At 44.9% G+C, this 17,588-nt stretch overlaps 2 protein-coding genes across 2 annotated transcripts in view; one reads left to right on the top strand and one right to left on the bottom strand.

Annotated features, from left to right (window-relative positions):
- The first annotated feature begins 2,494 nt into the window (after positions 1-2,494).
- The window catches only part of ZNF19 (zinc finger protein 19), a 76,772-nt gene continuing 61,678 nt past the window's right edge, over positions 2,495-17,588 (top strand). Inside the window, exons 1-2 of the mRNA XM_017868783.1 lie at positions 2,495-4,407; positions 4,542-4,594. The gene's annotated coding sequence lies outside the window, so the exon portion shown is untranslated. The remainder of the gene's footprint in view (positions 4,408-4,541; positions 4,595-17,588) is intronic.
- CHST4 (carbohydrate sulfotransferase 4) lies at positions 13,388-14,898 on the bottom strand. Its single transcript, XM_017868785.1, has one exon. It carries the CDS (start codon positions 14,700-14,702, stop codon positions 13,536-13,538), a length of 1,167 nt encoding a protein of 388 aa, XP_017724274.1. The 5' UTR covers positions 14,703-14,898; the 3' UTR covers positions 13,388-13,535.

Raw genomic sequence — 17,588 nt, 5'->3', positions numbered from 1 at the left:
CAACATACCTTCCTTTCATTCTTTAAGCATGATGTCCTTTAGTTCTTTGAACGTATTTACAATAGAGGCTTTGAAGTCTTTGTTAAGTCCAACATCTGGGCTCCTCAAAGGCATGTTCTATTGCCTGATTTCCCCCCTTTTTTTGGGTCACACTTTTCTATGTCTTTGCAAATCTCATTATTTTTGTTGAAAATTATGCATTTCAGATAAATTTTATAGATTCTGGATAATAATTCCCCTCTCACCTGGGGCCCATTATTTGCTTTTTTATTTCTTTAGTGACTTGACTGGAACAGATTATTGAAATCCATTTCCCTCATAGTGTAATGTTGCTCCTTAGAGAGTGAAGCCTTGGCCATGCACATAGTCCCTCTGATGAGCTAGATGACTGGAGTTTTAGCAGGGTTCTCTTTAATTATGTCTTCTCTGGTCCCCTGTTAAGCTTCTTTCTGGGCTGACTTTATTGGTAACATATCCAGCTGTTAGCCGCCAATAACTGCTAGCTGGTTGCTCTATTTTTTTCTTTCTTTCTTTCTTTTTTTTTTTTTTTTTTTTTTTTTTTTTACAACGTCTAGGGCATAAATTGCTCCATCACCTGATTCAACTAGTCAGGTCCCTTTGCTGGGGCAGTCTTTGAGGCTTGCTTTGAGCCCAGGAGGGCTCTGCTTAGCTGTCTCTTTCCCTGGTTCTCTGTTAAACTTCTAGCTGGTCTACCATTTTATTTGTTGCTAGTAGTTTAATGGAGCTAAGAGCCTCCTCCTAATTGTTTACCACCAAAATCTCCACTGTTTTTGACAGCACACTTAGGCATGAACTTCCTCACATTTTCCTCTAAATAAAGTGAGTCCTTTTCATTTCATTTCATTTCAGACAGAGTCTTGCTCTGTCGCCCAGGCTGGAGTGCAGTGGCATGACCTCGGGTCACGGCAACCTCCATCTCCCGGGTTCAAGTGATTCTCTTGGATCACCCTCCCGAGTAGCTGGGATTACAGGCGTGTGCCACCATGCCTGGCTAATTTTGTATTTTTAGTAGAGGTGGGATTTTGCCATGTTAGCCAGGCTGGTCTCAAACTCCTGGCCTCAGGTGACCTGCCCCCCTCGGCCTCCCAAAGTGCTGGGATTACAGACATGAGCCACTGCACCTGACTCAGTAAGTCCTTTTAGAAAAAGTCTCTGAGTTTTTTATTCTTATGGCCTTCTCTCCCCCTGGACAGTATCTCTAACACTACCTCAGAGTAGGGGTCCACTTCTTCTGAAATGATACACCTGCCTTGCTCCACAAGTGGAGCCTTGGAATTGGATGGTAGCCCCTAGTCTTTCTAGCCTGCTCCTCCTGGCATAAAACCTATGAGTGAGCTGGTGTGGAGGTAATTGAGACACAATTTTCTGAGCCTTCTGTGCCTGGGAATAGCTTCTGCCATACAAGTGGGGACTGGCTTTTGGAAGGAAACCCCAATTGAATCCCCTGCCTCAACTTCCGAATAGTAAAAGAGCTTCTGAGTAGTAATGGAAGTTGAAGTATGCTGAAAGAAAAGAGATGAGAGACCAGTTAGGAGGCTCTTGTAGAAGTTCAAGAGAGATTTGAGGTTTCTTTGGATTTGAGGTTAGATTAACACTGTAGCAGTAGAGATGGTTAGAAGTGGTCTGATTCAGGGTATATTTTGAAAGTTGAGCTCACAGGACTTGCTGATGGATAGAATGTAGAAGGTGAGAGAAAAGATCAAAGATGACTATTCTCCCAAGCCATTCCTTTAACCATACTTGGCCATTATGAGAGTGGAGAAAGAAAACAAGCCAGAAACTTTCTTCTTGGAGATCTGGCTAAAAACCAGGTTGTAAAGCAATCAGTCAGCAAGTATTTGCCAAATGCTTGCAGATGGCAATCGATTAGTTTATAAGCTTCACCCTGTGAACACATGTGTTGCCAGAAAGGGGTCCTGATCCAGACCCTAAGAGAGTATTCTTGGACCTCATGCAAGAAAGAATTCAGGGAGAGTCCATAGAGCAAAGTAAAAGCTAGTTTATTAAGAAAGTAAAGGAGTAAAAGAAGGGCTACTCCACAGGCAGAAGAGTGGCATGGGCTGCTCCACTGAGTATACTTGTAGTTATTTCTTAATCATATGCTAAACAAGGGGTGGATTATTCATAAGTGTTGCGGGAAAGGGGCAGGCAATTCTTGGAACTGAGGGTTCCTCTTCCCTTTAGACCATATAGGGCAACTTCCAGACATTGCCATGGCGTTTGTAAACTGTCATGATGCTGGTTGGAGTGTCTTTTAGCATGCTAATACATTATAATTCATGTATAATGAGCAGTGAGGATGATCAGAGGCCACTTTCTTCACCATCTTGGTTTTGGTGGATTTTGGCCGGCTTCTTCACCACATCGTGTTTTATCAGCAGGGTCTTTGTGACCTGTGTCTTGTGCTGACCTCCTATCACATCCTGTGACTAAGAATGCCTAACCTCCTGGGAATGCAGCCCAATAGGTCTCAGCCTTATTTTGTCCAGCCCCTATTCAAGATGGAGTCACTCTGGTTCAAACACCTCTGACACATGCAGCTCTTCAGAAAACCAGCCATCATTTTCAGCCTCTCTTGCCACAATAATGTTACTATTAAAAATACAAGTCAACGTCACTTTTTGAGTCTCTGCTTTGCCCACCCCCTCACTTGTGCTAACCTACTCGACCTAGCACTTTTGAGCTATTGGCTTTAAGATTCAGCTTCCCTTATTTCTCTCAAAGAGGAAACTTTTAAATGGTGGCTCTGTCTTATCTGGATCTGTAAGGATGTCACTGTGTTTCCCAAAGTAAAAGCTTCTGTTATTGGCTGAATATGCCCTTTTCCCCCCAAATACTATATAAAGGATGAGCCCTTTACATATAATGCAGATAGAATCAAGGTCTTCATTCACTAAGCAAACATTTATTGAATGCCTACTATGTGCCAGGTACTGTGCTAGGCATTGATTATACCATAGCAAATAAGACAGTCTTTTCCCTCAGAGAGTTCAAAGAACATGCAAATGGAATGGTTTTATAACAGTGTTATATTATATAAACTATGATTATATAAATCGTATAGCAGTGGCTTCCAACAGGGAGTGGGGAGGCAAGGCAGGCAAGACTTTCAGAGATGTTGAAACATGGAGGACCAAAAATATTAGCCAGAAAGGTTGGGAGTGGGACAAAGTAGGGTACTCCACGTAGGAGAAATAGCGTGATCTAAAATCCAGAGGAAGATGTGTATATGGTAACTTGATAGATCTACAAATATGAGTTGGGTAGAAAGTAGAGTCTAAGAAGGAGGAATAAGAGAGGGAGACAAGGGTCAGATCATGAATGTAGCTTTCTAAATGACATTAAGCAATTTAGACTTTCTGAATTTTTAATACAGTGTAGATACTGGATTGATGTTGGCAGTTTGGAGGCAGGATGACAGTCATTGGTTCAGGGAAGAGGTGATGGTGGCAGAAACAAGGCAGGGAGGAGGAGGTTAAGGAAAAAGAGAAGCAGATGAACTTAAATGCTGACCAGGTAGAATTAACAGTTCTTGGTGAATGACTAGGGGAAGAAGTCAAGGGTAAAGTCCAGGTTTTGGATTTGGCAAAAAGTTGGAAGGTGGGAAAGAGACCCAGGAAGGATGAGGAAGCTTGGCATGGTCTGGTCTGGAGGAGGGAAAATCATGAATGCAGTGTTTGGACACTGAATTTGAGGGTCTTTTGAGATGTCAAATCAGTGATAGGATATACAGATCTGGAACTTAGAGAAGCCTGAGCTGGGGATATACATTTGCAAGTCATCCACATGTAAGTGGTGTTCAAAATCATGGGCATGGATGAGATTGTCTAAAGGGAAAGCCTACAGTGAAAAAAGAAGAGGCTCTTCTATGCCTAGGCCTGAGGAACTCCAACACTGAATAGCTGTGTAGAAGAGGATATTCTATAAAACACTGAGAAGTATCCATAGAAGTGGAAGAAAAATTGGGATACAGTGTTTTAAGGAGAAAATGGTCAATAAGGTTAATTGTTGCTGAGAGTTCAGGTGAAGTGATTGGAAAATATCTGTTGGAGTGAGTGAGCACCATGGAATTTAATTTTTATTGTTTCCTGGAGCTGGTTCAGGGGACAGAAGGGAGCAAAATCCAGATTGGAGTGGGTTGAGGAGGAAGTGGAAGGTGAGAAAATAAGGCCCATGAATGCAGACAACACTTTAGGGCAGTTTGGCCGTGAAGGTGAAGAGAGAGAGGCTAGTAACTGGATCAGGATATGGGAACGAGGGTGGGGGCGGGGTGGGGGGCGTTCAAGAAGGAAGATCATTAGGTTAAAAAAGCCAAAGAGAAGGATTTAGTGGAAGAGAAATTCAGCAGAGAAGAAGCGAATAATAAAAATGTTCAGTTTTGAGAAGGTAGGAGAGGATGGAATGCAAAGCCATGATGGTGGGACTGGCCGCCAAGACGGGCTATGAAGGGAATTTATATGTTTGGCATTGGAGAGTTGAGAAGTTCCTGTCTAATGACTTTTTTTTCCCCCTCTGGGAAGGAGCAGAAGAAATGTGGTCAGGAGATGAGGAATGAGATGATCCATAAACTGAGGTAGGTGATCATAAGTTCCTTGTGAAGTAAGCTTCCCTTGCATGTGGGTCTCTGTATTCAGCATTTGCCTTGCTGGGGCTTAGGAGAAGACAGGGCGTTATGATTCATCCAGGGTTATGATTGCTGGAAACAATTCAGCATTTCCCAAACGAGTCTTTCTCAAAATACTCTCCTGACAGATTGTAATAGGTATGTTGAGAAAACAAAAAATGTTCCCTGGTCAAAGTTTGGGAGAATGACTCTATTCTCTCTCTCTCTCTCTCTCTCTCTCTCTCTCTCTCTCTCTCTCTCTTTATTTCTCTTCTATTTGACGGAGTCGTGCTCTGCCACGAGGCTGCAGTGCAGTGGCCAATCTCAGCTCACTGCAACCTCTGCCTCCCAGGTTCAAGCAATTCCCCTGCCTCAGCCTCCCAAATAGCTGGGACTACAGGCACGTGCCACCATGCCCAACTAATTTTTGTGTTTTTAGTAGAGACGGGGTTTTACCATGTTGGCCAGGATGGTCTCAATCTCTTGACCTCATGATCCGCCTGCCTCGGTCTCCCAAAGTGCTGGGATTGCAGGCGTGAGCCACTGCGCCCGGCCACTCTACTCCTTACTTAACTCCAGTTAAATTTAATATAATCAAGTTTTTCAAGTTTATTTGCATCCAGATTGCTTTGTGTGTGTTGCATCTGTAAAGGCCTCATAGCTTGGTTTATGATACATCATAAAAGAACCAGGGGCCTTTTTTCCTTTGAACATGTTTCCATCATCAGTACTTAACCATCGAAATCCACATTGATTTAGGGCAGAGCAAGAGCTAAGGCCTGAAAGATGCCCCATTTTTTTTTTTTTTTTTTTTTTTTTTGAAATAGAGTCTTGCTTTGTCCTTCAGGCTGGAGTGCAGTGGCGTGATCTCCACTCGCTGCAACCTCCGCCTCCCGGATTCAAGCGATTCTCTTGCCTCTGTCTCCTGAGTAGGTGGGATTACAGATGCCTGCTACCATGCCCGGTTAATTTTTGTATTTTTAGTAGAGATGGAGTTTCACCATGTTGGCCAGGCTGGTCTTGAATTCCTGACCTCAAGTGATCCATCCACTTCAGCCTCCCAAAGTGCTGGGATTACAGATATGAGCCACTGCGCTGGCCGGTACCTCATTCTTCGTGAAGAGCAGCTTCATGTGTTTACTGCACGTACGTTTCTGTCATTAAAACACAAACAATAAACTAGCGTCCTTATTGCCCTTTTAGGTCCATAAGAAGCCCGCTTGAAAACTGGTCAGGGGACGGGCACAGCGGCTCATGCCTGTAATCCCAGCACTTTGGAGGACTGAAGCAGGAGGATCACTTGAGCTCAGGAGTTCGAGACCAGACTGGGCAATATAGGGAGACTCCCCCATCTCTACAAAAAAGAAAAAAAAAAAAAAAAAAAAAAGAAAGCTAGCCGGGAAAGCAAGCCTATGCCCATCCCACATGGTTAGGTTGAGGGTTGGGGATGGGGAGAGGACATTAGTCAGAGTTACTTGTATTGTTATTTTTTTTTATTATTGAGAGAGAACCTCCTGCTGTCACCCAGGCTGGAGTGCAGTGGTATGATCCCAGCTCACTGCAAACTCTGCCTCCCAGTTTCAAGTGATTCTTCTGCCTCAACCTCCCAAATAGCTGGGATTACAGGTGACTGCCATCATGCCCTGCTAATTTTTATATTTTTAGTAGAGATGGAATTTCGCCACATTGGCCAGGCTGGTCTCGAACTTCTGATCTTAAGTGTTTCACCTGTGTCAGCCTCCCAAAGTGCTGGGATTACCAGCATGAGCCACCGCACCTGGCCACTTGGGTTATTTTTTTACTACTGCAACTAACTGACGTTGTCATAGGTCTTTACGGTTTGAAAATTGCTCTTCTATGTGTGACTTACTTAATCACAATTAATTATTGTTGAGCAAGGAACATAGTTGGGGGTTTGACAAATGAAAAGGTATGTTGAGAAAAAAAGAGAGGGAAGGAGCTGAAAATATTAGGGACAGTGGATTCATCATACATTCTCAAGGGAAGTGACCGTGGAGTGGTAAAATTGGTTCTTGGGCAGGGGGCAAAAACCCTTAGATATTACAATGGTTTATAGTCCTTCAAAGGGCCACAATACATAAACAAATCGACAGTATATTTGTTTTGTTTTGTTTTGTTTTGTTTTGTATTGAGACAGGGTCTCACTGTGTTGCCCAGGCTGGAATGTAGTGACACAATCACGGATCACTGCAGCCTCGACCTCCCAGGCTCAAGAGATCCTCCCACCTTGATCTCCTGAGTAGCTGGCACTACAGGTGTGCACTAACACTCCTATCTAATTTTTGTATTTTTTTGTAGAGACAGGGTCTCACCGTATTGCCCAGGCTGGTCTTGAACTCCTGAGCTCAAGCGACCCACCTGCCTCAGCCTTCCAAAGTGCTGAGATTATAGGCGTGAGCCACCGCGGGGCCCAGTGGTATATTTGTGATATTAAAATTGTGTATGGGATGGTGGTGGCCTACAAGGCTTGCTGGAGTGGTGGTTGGGGATGATAATGAGGGAGAAAAAAAAAAAAAGGTTGAGAAACACTGGTCTCAAGCCTGCAGTGTCTACAGAGCTTTTTGGCATTCATGAATGGTGTCTCTGTTCCCAGTCACTTATACATGTTTGTCTAGCACATTTGCTTCAGACTTCATTCATCCTGCCCATTTTACCTGAGGCCCTAAATGATCACGTTTTGCTTCTTTAAACCCTTTCCTCTTCTGGCCACAGGTGCCTGAATTAGGGTGGACATGAGCCATGACTAGTTAAGGCACAGCAAGTGACTGGTCCCAGGAAGGCTGACTGCACCTCACTTCCTCTCCTCAGTCTTTTCTTGGTTCACCTTGTGTGATGCAGCTCTGTAGTTTTGTAATAGCTACTCTACTACTCTCCTCTTGAGATGGTTACCAATGGAGTGGGTATCAAAAAGCCCTGCTTATATCTCCCCAGTCAGGACATTTGGGCTGGTGGCACATCCATTTGAATGAGGTTGGATGAGATGAAAGGGAAATCTATTTGAGTCATCAGCTCTTTATCCTTATCCCTGGTTGGTGTAGAGTGGGGGTTTTCAACTACTGCATGATTGACATTTTGGAACAAATAATTCTTTGTTATAGGAAACTGTTGTGTGCTTTGTAGGATGTTTATTTAACAGCATCCCAGGCCCCTACACAGTAGATGCCAGTAACACCGAACCCCCGCTCTCCAGTTGTGACAATCAAAAATGTCTACAGATAAATAGATAAAATTATTGTCAATTAAAAATAAAATATAGTCGGGCTTAGTGGCTCATGCCTGTAATCCCAGCACTTTGGGAGGCTGAGGAGGGTGGATCACTTCAGGACAGGAGTTCAAGACCAGCCTGGCCAATATGGTGAGACCCCGTCTCTACTAAAAATACAAAAATTAGCCAGGCGTGGTGGTGCACACCTGTAGTCCCAGCAACCCAGGAGGCTGAGGCAGGGGAATTGCTTGAACCCGAGAGGCGGAGGTTGCAGTGAGCCAAGATCACATCATTGCTCTCCAGCCTGGGTGACAGAGTGAGACTCCATCTCAAAAATAATAAATAATAATAATAATAATAACAATAATAAAATAAAAAAGTCTCCAGACATTGTCAGGTGTTCCCTGTGGGACAAAATTGCCTCCAGTTGAGAACCACTGTTGTAGGTAGAGAACCTAGAAGATCAGGAAGTATAAATCTCATCATTTCAGTATGATCAGAAATGCCATAGAGGGGTTCAGATCAGAAATGGGAGAAAAGCATTATAACTATGATAGTCACAGCTAATGCTGAGTGAGTGCTCGCTAAGGATGTTCCACACATTGACTCATTAGCCCTCCCAGCAACTCCAAGGAGTCGTCCTGCTGTTATTCCACTTGTTCTATACTTGAGGGATTTAAGACATGGGGATGTTGAGGAACTTGCCTGAGATCACCTAGCTGGTAATAGTGGAGTCACCCAGGCAGCACGGTTCCAGTGCCCAAGTGCTCGCAAGTGCATAACCTCTCCTCTTACTGTCACGGTTCTACTTCCTTATCCTCCAGGGGGCGCAGCACAGTACCAAGCACACAATAGGTTCTCATTAGACTCATTGATTCTGTCCATACTGACTTTAGCATCTACTGGGGCACTCTGTTCCCAGATCTCTGCATGGCAAAAGCTCCCTTACTTGGAGGGGGTCTCTGCTGCAATCTCACTTTCTCTCCGAAGAGGTCTCCTATTGCCTCTGTAGAATAGCACCTTCCTTCACTGCCAAGCCCCTTCCCTTTATTTTTCTTCATAGTACTTAGCATCTGACATATATTTTTTGTTCTCTTGCCCCCAACAGACTAAAATGTCTGTTGTATGAAAGCAGAGGCTTTGCCTGTTGTGTTTGCTGCTGTATCCACAGCACCTAGAAGATTCCTAGGCATATAGTAGATACCCATTAGTTGTGTGGAAAAAATGAAAACATCCCTTAGCCGAGTGCTGTATTCAAATGTCCTTACTCTGGTTATTGTTTACACTTTTCCTTGTCACTGCATTGAAAAAAACAAAGCAAAACAAAACAAAACAGAAAACACAAAAAAACCTTTCTCTGAATGACCAGGGACCTTTATCCAGAAGTGGGGCATAACCCTAGACACAAGGGAGTGTGTTGGGGACCCTCAACTAATGCCTATCAGAGGTCTACTGTTAACTAGACTAGGTCACTCAGAGTTCATTTTTAATTTTGCTTTGTTGGTCTGTGAAAGTAATTCAACAGAGTCATGATAATGTACATAGTTAATGAAGTTAATTTATATTTAGCTTGGGTATAAATCACATAGTAAATTATAAATGATATTTTGAGAAACATATTACAGACAATTCAATGGCAGATTTTGCATAAAATTAACAGACATTGATTCTCTCTGTCTCTCCATAACCACTATTCATAAGTTGAAAAAATGTAGTTTTAATGAAAGTGTATTAAAAACTTAGCAACTGCTCTCATTCTATAGAACATGAAGTCACGGCTGGACACGGTGGCTCAGGCCTGTAATCCCAGCATTTTGGGAGGCCAAGGCAGGCGGATCACCTGACGTCAGGAGTTCAAGACCAGCCTGACCAACATGGCGAAACCCGGTCTGTACTAAAAAATGCAAAAATTAGTCAGGCGTGGTGGCAGATGCATGTAATCCCAGCTACTCAAGAGGCTGAGGCAGGGAGAATTGCTTGAACCCAGGAGGCAGAGGTTGCAGTGGGCAGAGATCATGCCACAGGACTCTAACCTGGGTGACAGAGCGAGACTCCATCTCAAAAAACAAACAAACAAACAAACAGAAAGAAAGAAAATGAAGCCACATAGTAACTATAGATAGAAATGTAGTTAAGTTACTATTGACACACCTTTGCCTAAAACCTATTCCCTTTTCACCATCCAGATAATTATTTATACATTTTGAGACCTCCACTCCCCGACTCCCAATTACAAACAGTAGGACTTGGAGCAGTTGCCTAGTTTGGCATTTTGTAAAGAAATCTATTGCTGTATTGCAATTAGGCAATTCAGGCTGTTATGGTTACACTAGACTTGAGAGAGGCTCATTCCCTAAACCCTCATTAGCTTTGAGAAATTTGATCAATTCACCCCTAATCTGGGTTTAAACTCATGTACAGACTCTATGCAGCTAGACAGGCTGAGGTGGAAACACCTTTCTGTTGTTGGGGGTTGGGGATGGGACAGACATCTCTGAATTAGGAAGGATGTCTTGCAGAACACCATCCTGTATGCTTGTCACCAGTTCTCATGTCCCCAGACACCTCATATCTCACAATTGTTGCCACTCTCACCACTGAATCCCGGTTCCAGCCTCCTGAACACTTCAACAAGAGACTGTGCCATTGTTCACTGCAGTCTTGTTCAACACTGGGTCAGGCTTTTAAGATTATATAGCATGATTTTTTTTTTTTTTTTTTTTAGGGAGTCTCGTTCTGTCACGCAGGCTAGAGTGCAAAGGCGCTGTCTCAGCTCACTGCAACCTCCGCCTCCTGGGTTCAAGCAATTCTCCTGCCTCTGCATTCCGAGTAGCTGGGATTACAGGTGTGCACCACCGCACCTGGCACATTTTTGTACTTTTAGTAGTGACATGGTTTGTCCATGTTGGCCAGGCTGGTCTCAAATTCCTGACTTCAAGTGATCTGCCCACCTTGGCCTCCCAAAGTGCTGGGATTACAGGCATGAGCCACCACACCCAGCCTATATAGCATGATTTTATATTATACACTCTATGCTATATAAAAATACCATGATATTATATATTCTTTAAACTTTTTGGCCTAGGAGGATGGGGCTGAATGAAGGATTAGATGATACACATATAAAAATGAATTTAGACCAAAATTGTCCAGTCAAACTTTTGCAATGGTGGACATTTTATCTGTGCTGTCCAATATAGTAGCCATTAGTGTCACGTGGCTATTGGGTCCTTGAAATGTGGCTAGTGTGACTGAGGACCTAAAAATTTATTAAATTTTAATTAACTTGAATCTAAACAACTATTGGTGGCTAGTGGCTACTCTTATCAGAGAGCACAGATATTTTCTTCAAGGGTGTGGCTCTTAGATTCTGGACCTCATTGGATATCTCAGACTTGGAATGCAGGCAATTTAAAGCTGTTCTAAAGTGGATCTTGAATAAGACTCTGAGACTTCTGTGTGGCTAGTCTCTTTTCTTGTATCAGGATGGGGTGATCTTTTTGGAGAAGGACAAGCAGGCATCACATAGGGATGGCTCATAAAGAGGTTGCTAACTTTAAAACAATTCAGATAGAGACCAGACTTTCAGAAGGGAAATCAGAGGTGGTTGAGTCTACCACTGTTTCCTCACTGGCCCTCTTCACTCTGTTCACACCATCATCTGCTGTTCTGCTCTTATTTTCAATGCTGGGAAATTTTACTCTGACATTTTTTAGGGGGTAAACATTTGCCTTGTAGAGGCAAGCATTTGCCTGGGAGATCCTAGGCTCTTAGGAGTTTTTAAAGATTTGGGCATTAGAATAAATTAGCTTCTTTAAAGCCACATATAAATTAACTTCAAGAGACCCAGCTGGGAAAAGTAGCTACTCAAGTATCTCAGGCAGTGGAGAAGCTCAATCACTACTCGGCCGAATGGAGTTTACAATCTCTCAGACTTGGAAAAAGTGAGATATTTAAAAAGTCAGGACTCAGAGGTCCACGGAATTCCAGACATATAGGGAGCTTCTTTCTATTCTTTCCAACACACGGACGTCACCCGTGTCAAGAGCAAGTGGCATACATACTCTGCGTTTGTGGAAGAGTCACCTTTCGTGGAGCAAGAAGGCGAACAGTGTTGCTGCCTGGTGCAAGGTGTGTTAGTGCCAGGCTGGCCATGGAAGAGTCACCAGAACTCCAGCCCCCATACTGGGGGATTCTGATTCTAGCAGATTTGAGGTAGTGCCTGGCAATCTGCATTTTTTAACAGGTGAGATTCTATTGTAAAACTAGATCTGGGGGCTCCTGCCAAGATTGGTAGTAACAACTATTCTTATTGGGAGAAGTGGCCAGGAGGAGCTAAATAGCACCAGTCATACTAGAACTGAGGTCCTCTGGCTGAGGGATCAGAGTAAAAGAACTCTCTGCCCAGACCCTAGGGTGACACATATGGCATTATCACAACTTATACCTCACACAAGAAAGAAAGGGCTTAGCTGCTGATTGTCTATTTTCCATCAATTCTTGAGAGGGCATAGACTTAGTTCATCATCTGAAACCAAACATTATCTTAGCAATTTTCCATATAAATTGGTGATAGATAATAGCAAAGGTGTTTAAAAAAGCCAATAAAGATGATTACATCTATTCTTAGCTTAGGATCCCATAAGAATGAACATTTACTGCTAATAATTAAGAAGCATAAAAAGGGACATTCTAAACAGAATCTTATTTTGGAATTTTAGTATTAACAGATAGCAGCTTCACAGGTCAAAGTCTCCTATGTGATAGGAAAATGCAGAGGGGAAGTGATATTCAAATGCAGCCCAGGCACCCTGTGAACTTAAGAGCTTGCTCTTTTGTGCAGAGATTTTGTTTCATATTTCTGATTACCGATAGCTGTGATGATCAAGCTCACAAGTAGGCATTCAACCTTGTTCCCACTTCCTTCCTTGAATCCACTGGGAACTCTGAGGGCTCAGAATTTGCATCTCTGTGGAAAATGCTGGTGAGCTCTTTGGTGAAAGATCCATTCTCCATTGGGCAAGATGTGGACAGGGAGGTTTATGGATCAATTCCACTGATACTGTGTCATGCTTAATAGGGCTCTAGGTCACAAAGTCTCTGAAGTCTGCCCAGACAGGAAGATCAAGAAAAGAAGAAGAGCAATACCCTGTTTCACTGGTGGGATGTGTTGCTCACATAAGGTTCCGGAGTCTGTTTTCTAGACACAAGCATGGACACAAAAATCCTTCTGCGGCTGGGCGCGGTGGCTCAAGCCTGTAATCCCAGCACTTTGGGAGGCTGAGACGGGCAGATCACGAGGTCAGGAGATCGAGACCATCCTGGCTAAGCCGGTGAAACCCCGTCTCTACTAAAAAATACAAAAAAACTAGCCGGGCGAGGTGGCGGGCGCCTGTAGTCCCAGCTACTGGGGAGGCTGAGGCAGGAGAATGGCGTAAAGCCGGGAGGCGGAGCTTGCAGTGAGCCAAGATCCGGCCACTGCACTCCAGCCTGGGCAACCGAGTGAGACTCCGTCTCAAAAAAAAAAAAAAATCCTTCTGCTTGAGCATATGTGGGCACAACTCACACTCAGTGTGATACCCACAGACATGTAGTTAAGGCTCAGAGATGTAGGCAAGGCTCAGAATCATTCAGAGAAAGTGACTGAGGCTGACACCAGGTGGAGGCAAAGCCTTCTCAACCCTCTTAGTGGTTTTGCTCAGGGACAGTCCAGGTAGACAGAAGATCCAGCAACAGGTTTCTCTGTTCTTGTTCAGATCTGACGTGGTGGTAGCCCAGCAAATTCATGGCATTGCCACAGGCTTTCTGAAGTCGAGAAACCTTTTCATAGGGCAAAGACCAGCGCCAAGCCTGGGAGACATTTAGGGCATTCCTGGCATTTGTTTGGAAGGCATGGTCACCCAGGCCCTTGCCTCGGGTGATGTTAAGCACCCAGGTCTGAAGATGAGGCAAGAATTCCAACCCCACGAATTCATACATTCGGGAAGTCTGGGCCACAGGGGCTCGGACCAGGTCCTCATAGCGCACAAGCAGGTAGCGTTCCTGCAGGGCCTTGGGCAAGGACTGGATGGTCTTGTAGATCTCCAGTTGGCTTTGGCAGATGACCTGCATCACATAGTAGGGTTGTTCCTCCTTGTTGAGTTTGTGCTTATGCTGCCCCATCACAATGCGACTGTCAATCATGAGATCTCCCTTTGTGTGTTCTCGGGAACGGAACACGGCCCGGGGGTCCCGGACCAGGTGCACGATGTGCAGGTTGAGGGAAGGGTCTTTCAGCAGCGGGTAGAGGGACTGCAGGTTGAAGAAGCGCACCTCCTTGAGCACCACGTGGCTGTAGGAGTGGCAGGCCTTCTCTACCACCTCAAAGGGCTGTTGACTGCACAGGAGCCTGCATTGAGCCTGGGGGATGATTTCTTCTCGTGGGATGATGTCACAGGCAGGTGCGGAACACAGGGCCCGGCTGGTCTCCCACTGGAAGAGGCTGGACTGTCTCCGGGGACCAGGTTCCATGTAGGCATCAAAGACGCTCATGTCACACAAGAACACGGCCCGTATCAGATCCCGCACCGCCATGTGAAGCGTCCAGGCGGTGCTCTGCTTGAAGGTCATCCACACATGCCAGGCGGGCTCCATCAGGTAGAAGACATCTGGGTGCTGCCCAAAAAGCTGCCCCACAAAAGAGGAGCCAGAGCGCCAGGAAGACAGAACCAGCACGTGCACGTGCATGCGCTTGGGCTGTGCCTTCATAGACAGGGAGCTGATGTTGTGGCTGTACATGTAGAAGAATAGAGCCAAGATGGCCGTCTGGAAAACCAGAAATAGCAGGAGCTTCATTTTTTTAGGCAGTAGCATTGTGCTAAAGTGGCAGACCTTTAAGGAACAAACAGAAAGGGTGGGGTTGGGCTGCTGTTTTACTGTTTGCCTTCTATTCCCCTTCTGGCCAAAGCCACCTGCTCTCTGACCCTCCACCAAGGAGCAACATGGGAAGCCAGAGGATTCCTGCCAACAGTGGTGCCAATTCCTCTCCAAATCATTTCCTGTCCTTTACACTTAGTGTGTTGATACATTCTCCTTCAGGGTCTTTAATTCCTCCTTCCTGGTCTTTCTAAACCAAGCCGCCTTGCCCATTGGTTTACCAAAAATATCTGAACTGAGCCATATTTAATCAACATAAGGAAATGGCTCCATCATGGTGCCCTGCCGACAAGGATGTCTTCAGACAGGCCATGTAGGGGAGGCTTTACCTCAGTCTAACTCAAGTCTTGGTTGAATGCCTTGTGATTCCTGCAGAAACAGAGGGAGATAAGCCACCTAGTGGAGAACTGCCTCGAGGCCACTGCTTACTCCTCCCTCCATCATAAGGGAGACTGCAGCCAAGACTGTGTCTCATCTCCCTCCCTCACTGCAATTAAGCACAGGACTTTCCACTCCAGTCCCTCAAAGGATAGGGCTGCAGGCTGTACAACTGCTTGGCTTTAGTTGGAATTGTCTCCTCAAAGGCAGAGCCAGGTGCTCATGGTGCCTGTCACCTATTTATCTGCTAGCTGGTGTTCTGACATCAGTATACAGCGAAAAGTCTACTTCCAGCACCTGACCTCACCTGCCCATTTCTTTCCCTGCCCTAGATAGCACATCCTTCTGATTTGGTGTCATCCCATGGGACCAAGGCCATGGGGAGTTGATCCAATGTTGACCTTGTATCTGTGTAGGTAATAAACTGTCTACTCTATTTGAGCTGAATTAGAGTTATTTGAGCTATTAGAGTCTCCTTACCTGCCAACTCTAAGATAAAGCATGGCAAGCCAACCTAAGTGCCACAGATCTCACAGCTGTGTCACTCTCACTGGTGATACCTGTGACCCGTGACTCCCACACTGCTGCTTGAGGCATGCTTGATTACGTGGGACAGCCTACTCAGGGCAGCTCAGTAGAGTTGGGCAAGCGTGTATCACACAACCCTAGGGAGTGCCATCCCATCAAGAATTTAGATATTTATTTTCAAAATGTTTTTTTGTAGGTGACAGTAAAGTATCTTGGTCCAACAAAATAAGTATATTAAGGCCAGGCGCAGTGGCTCATGCCTGTAATCCCAGCACTTTGGGAAACTGAGCTGGGCAGATCACTTGAGGTCGGGAGTTTGAGACCAGCCTGGCCAACATGGCAAAACCCTGTCTCTACCAAAGATACAAAAATTAGCTGGGTGTGTTGGTGCATGCCTATAGTCCCAGCTACTTGGGAGGCTGAGGCAGGAGAATCATTTGAACCTGGGAGACAGAGGTTGCAGTGAGCTGATATCACGCCACTGCACTCCAGCCTGGGTGAAAGGCTGAGAGTCCATCTCCAAAAAAAACCCACAAATAAAACAAAACAAAACAAAAAAATAAGTATATTAAGATGGTTTTCCAGTTGATAGACAGTAAATATCTAGAGAAAGGAGTCTCACTTTGTGATTCGTACAAAGTCTCATACTGACTGATGGCAACATTTTGCAATCAGGGCTTGCTCTGTGTGAAAGGACCATGGTTCCCAGTGCTATGCTAGAATGTTATTCCAAGGGAGATTTTAACCTCCTTCCCACATGACTTTGTCATTCTGGGTGACCTTCTGACATAAATAACTATTGGGAGAGAAAATAGCTATTGCACATAGTAAAATATTCATAGTAGTAGTAAGGTGTTCATTTGTATATCACCATGTACACAAGAAATTCTCCCTTCTGGCTTTAGTAAAAAATAGAGGCTAGATTTCCAGATGGTAACTGGGGCTGGATTTGGGGTCAGCTATTTTGTGGTAGCAGGTCTTATACCATTTTTTAAAAAAAGTTTTTATTATTTATTTATTTTTTTGCAGAGATGAGGTCTTGAAATGTTGCTCATGGCCAAGCACAGTGGCTCATACCTGTAGTCCCAACACTTTTGGAGGCCGAGGCAGGTGGATCACATGAGGTCAGGAGTTCAAGACCAACCTGGCCAACATGGTGAAACACTGTCTCTGCTAAAAATACAAAAATTAGCTGGACATGGTGGCTGGTGCCTGTAATCCCAGCTACTTGGGAGGCTGAGGTAGGAGAATCACTTGAATCCAAAAGGCGGAGATTGCAGTGAGCTGAGATTGTGCCATTGTACTCCAGCCTGGGCAACAAGAACAAAACTCCGTCTCAAAAAAGAAAAAAAAAAATGTTGCTCAGGCTGATCTTGAATTCTCGGCCTCAAACAATCTTCCTGCCTCAGCCTCCCAAAGTGCTAGGATTACAGGCATGGGCTACCATGCTCAGCCTAAAAAGTTTTTAATAGGTAATAGTCACATGATTCGAATTGTTTTGAAAAGTATCTACAGACTTGGAATTTAAAACAAGTGCTTTCTCAGATTCAGTGTGCAGGAGGGAGAAAAGTGCCTGCCAGCCTGCAGCCCAGCCTGACACATCCCAGGCTTTTAACATATGTCACTGTGGGCGTGGCGCGGTGGCTCAAGCCTGTAATCCCAGCACTTTGGGAGGCCGAGACGGGCGGATCACGAGGTCAGGAGATCGAGACCATCCTGGCTAACACGGTGAAACCCCGTCTCTACTAAAAAAAATACAAAAACTAGCCGGGCGAGGTGGCGGGCGCCTGTAGTCCCAGCTCCTCGGAGGCTGAGGCAGGAGAATGGCGTAAACCCGGGAGGCGGAGCTTGCAGTGAGCTGAGATCCGGCCACTGCACTCCAGTCCGGGTGACAGAGCGAGACTCCGCCTCAAAAAA

The sequence above is a fragment of the Rhinopithecus bieti genome, unplaced genomic scaffold, assembly GCF_001698545.2.
Source record: "Rhinopithecus bieti isolate Rb0 unplaced genomic scaffold, ASM169854v2 scaffold_2574, whole genome shotgun sequence".
In the NCBI taxonomy this organism is placed as follows: Eukaryota; Metazoa; Chordata; class Mammalia; order Primates; family Cercopithecidae; genus Rhinopithecus; species Rhinopithecus bieti.
The sequence above is the reverse complement of the archived record's forward strand: the minus strand, read 5'-3'. Positions and strand labels throughout refer to the sequence as shown.

What these genes read in the sequence shown, in the direction of transcription:
- CHST4 (XM_017868785.1), bottom strand. Translation starts at nt 14,702, where the DNA reads ATGCTACTGCCTAAAAAAATGAAGCTCCTGCTATTTCTGGTTTTCCAG.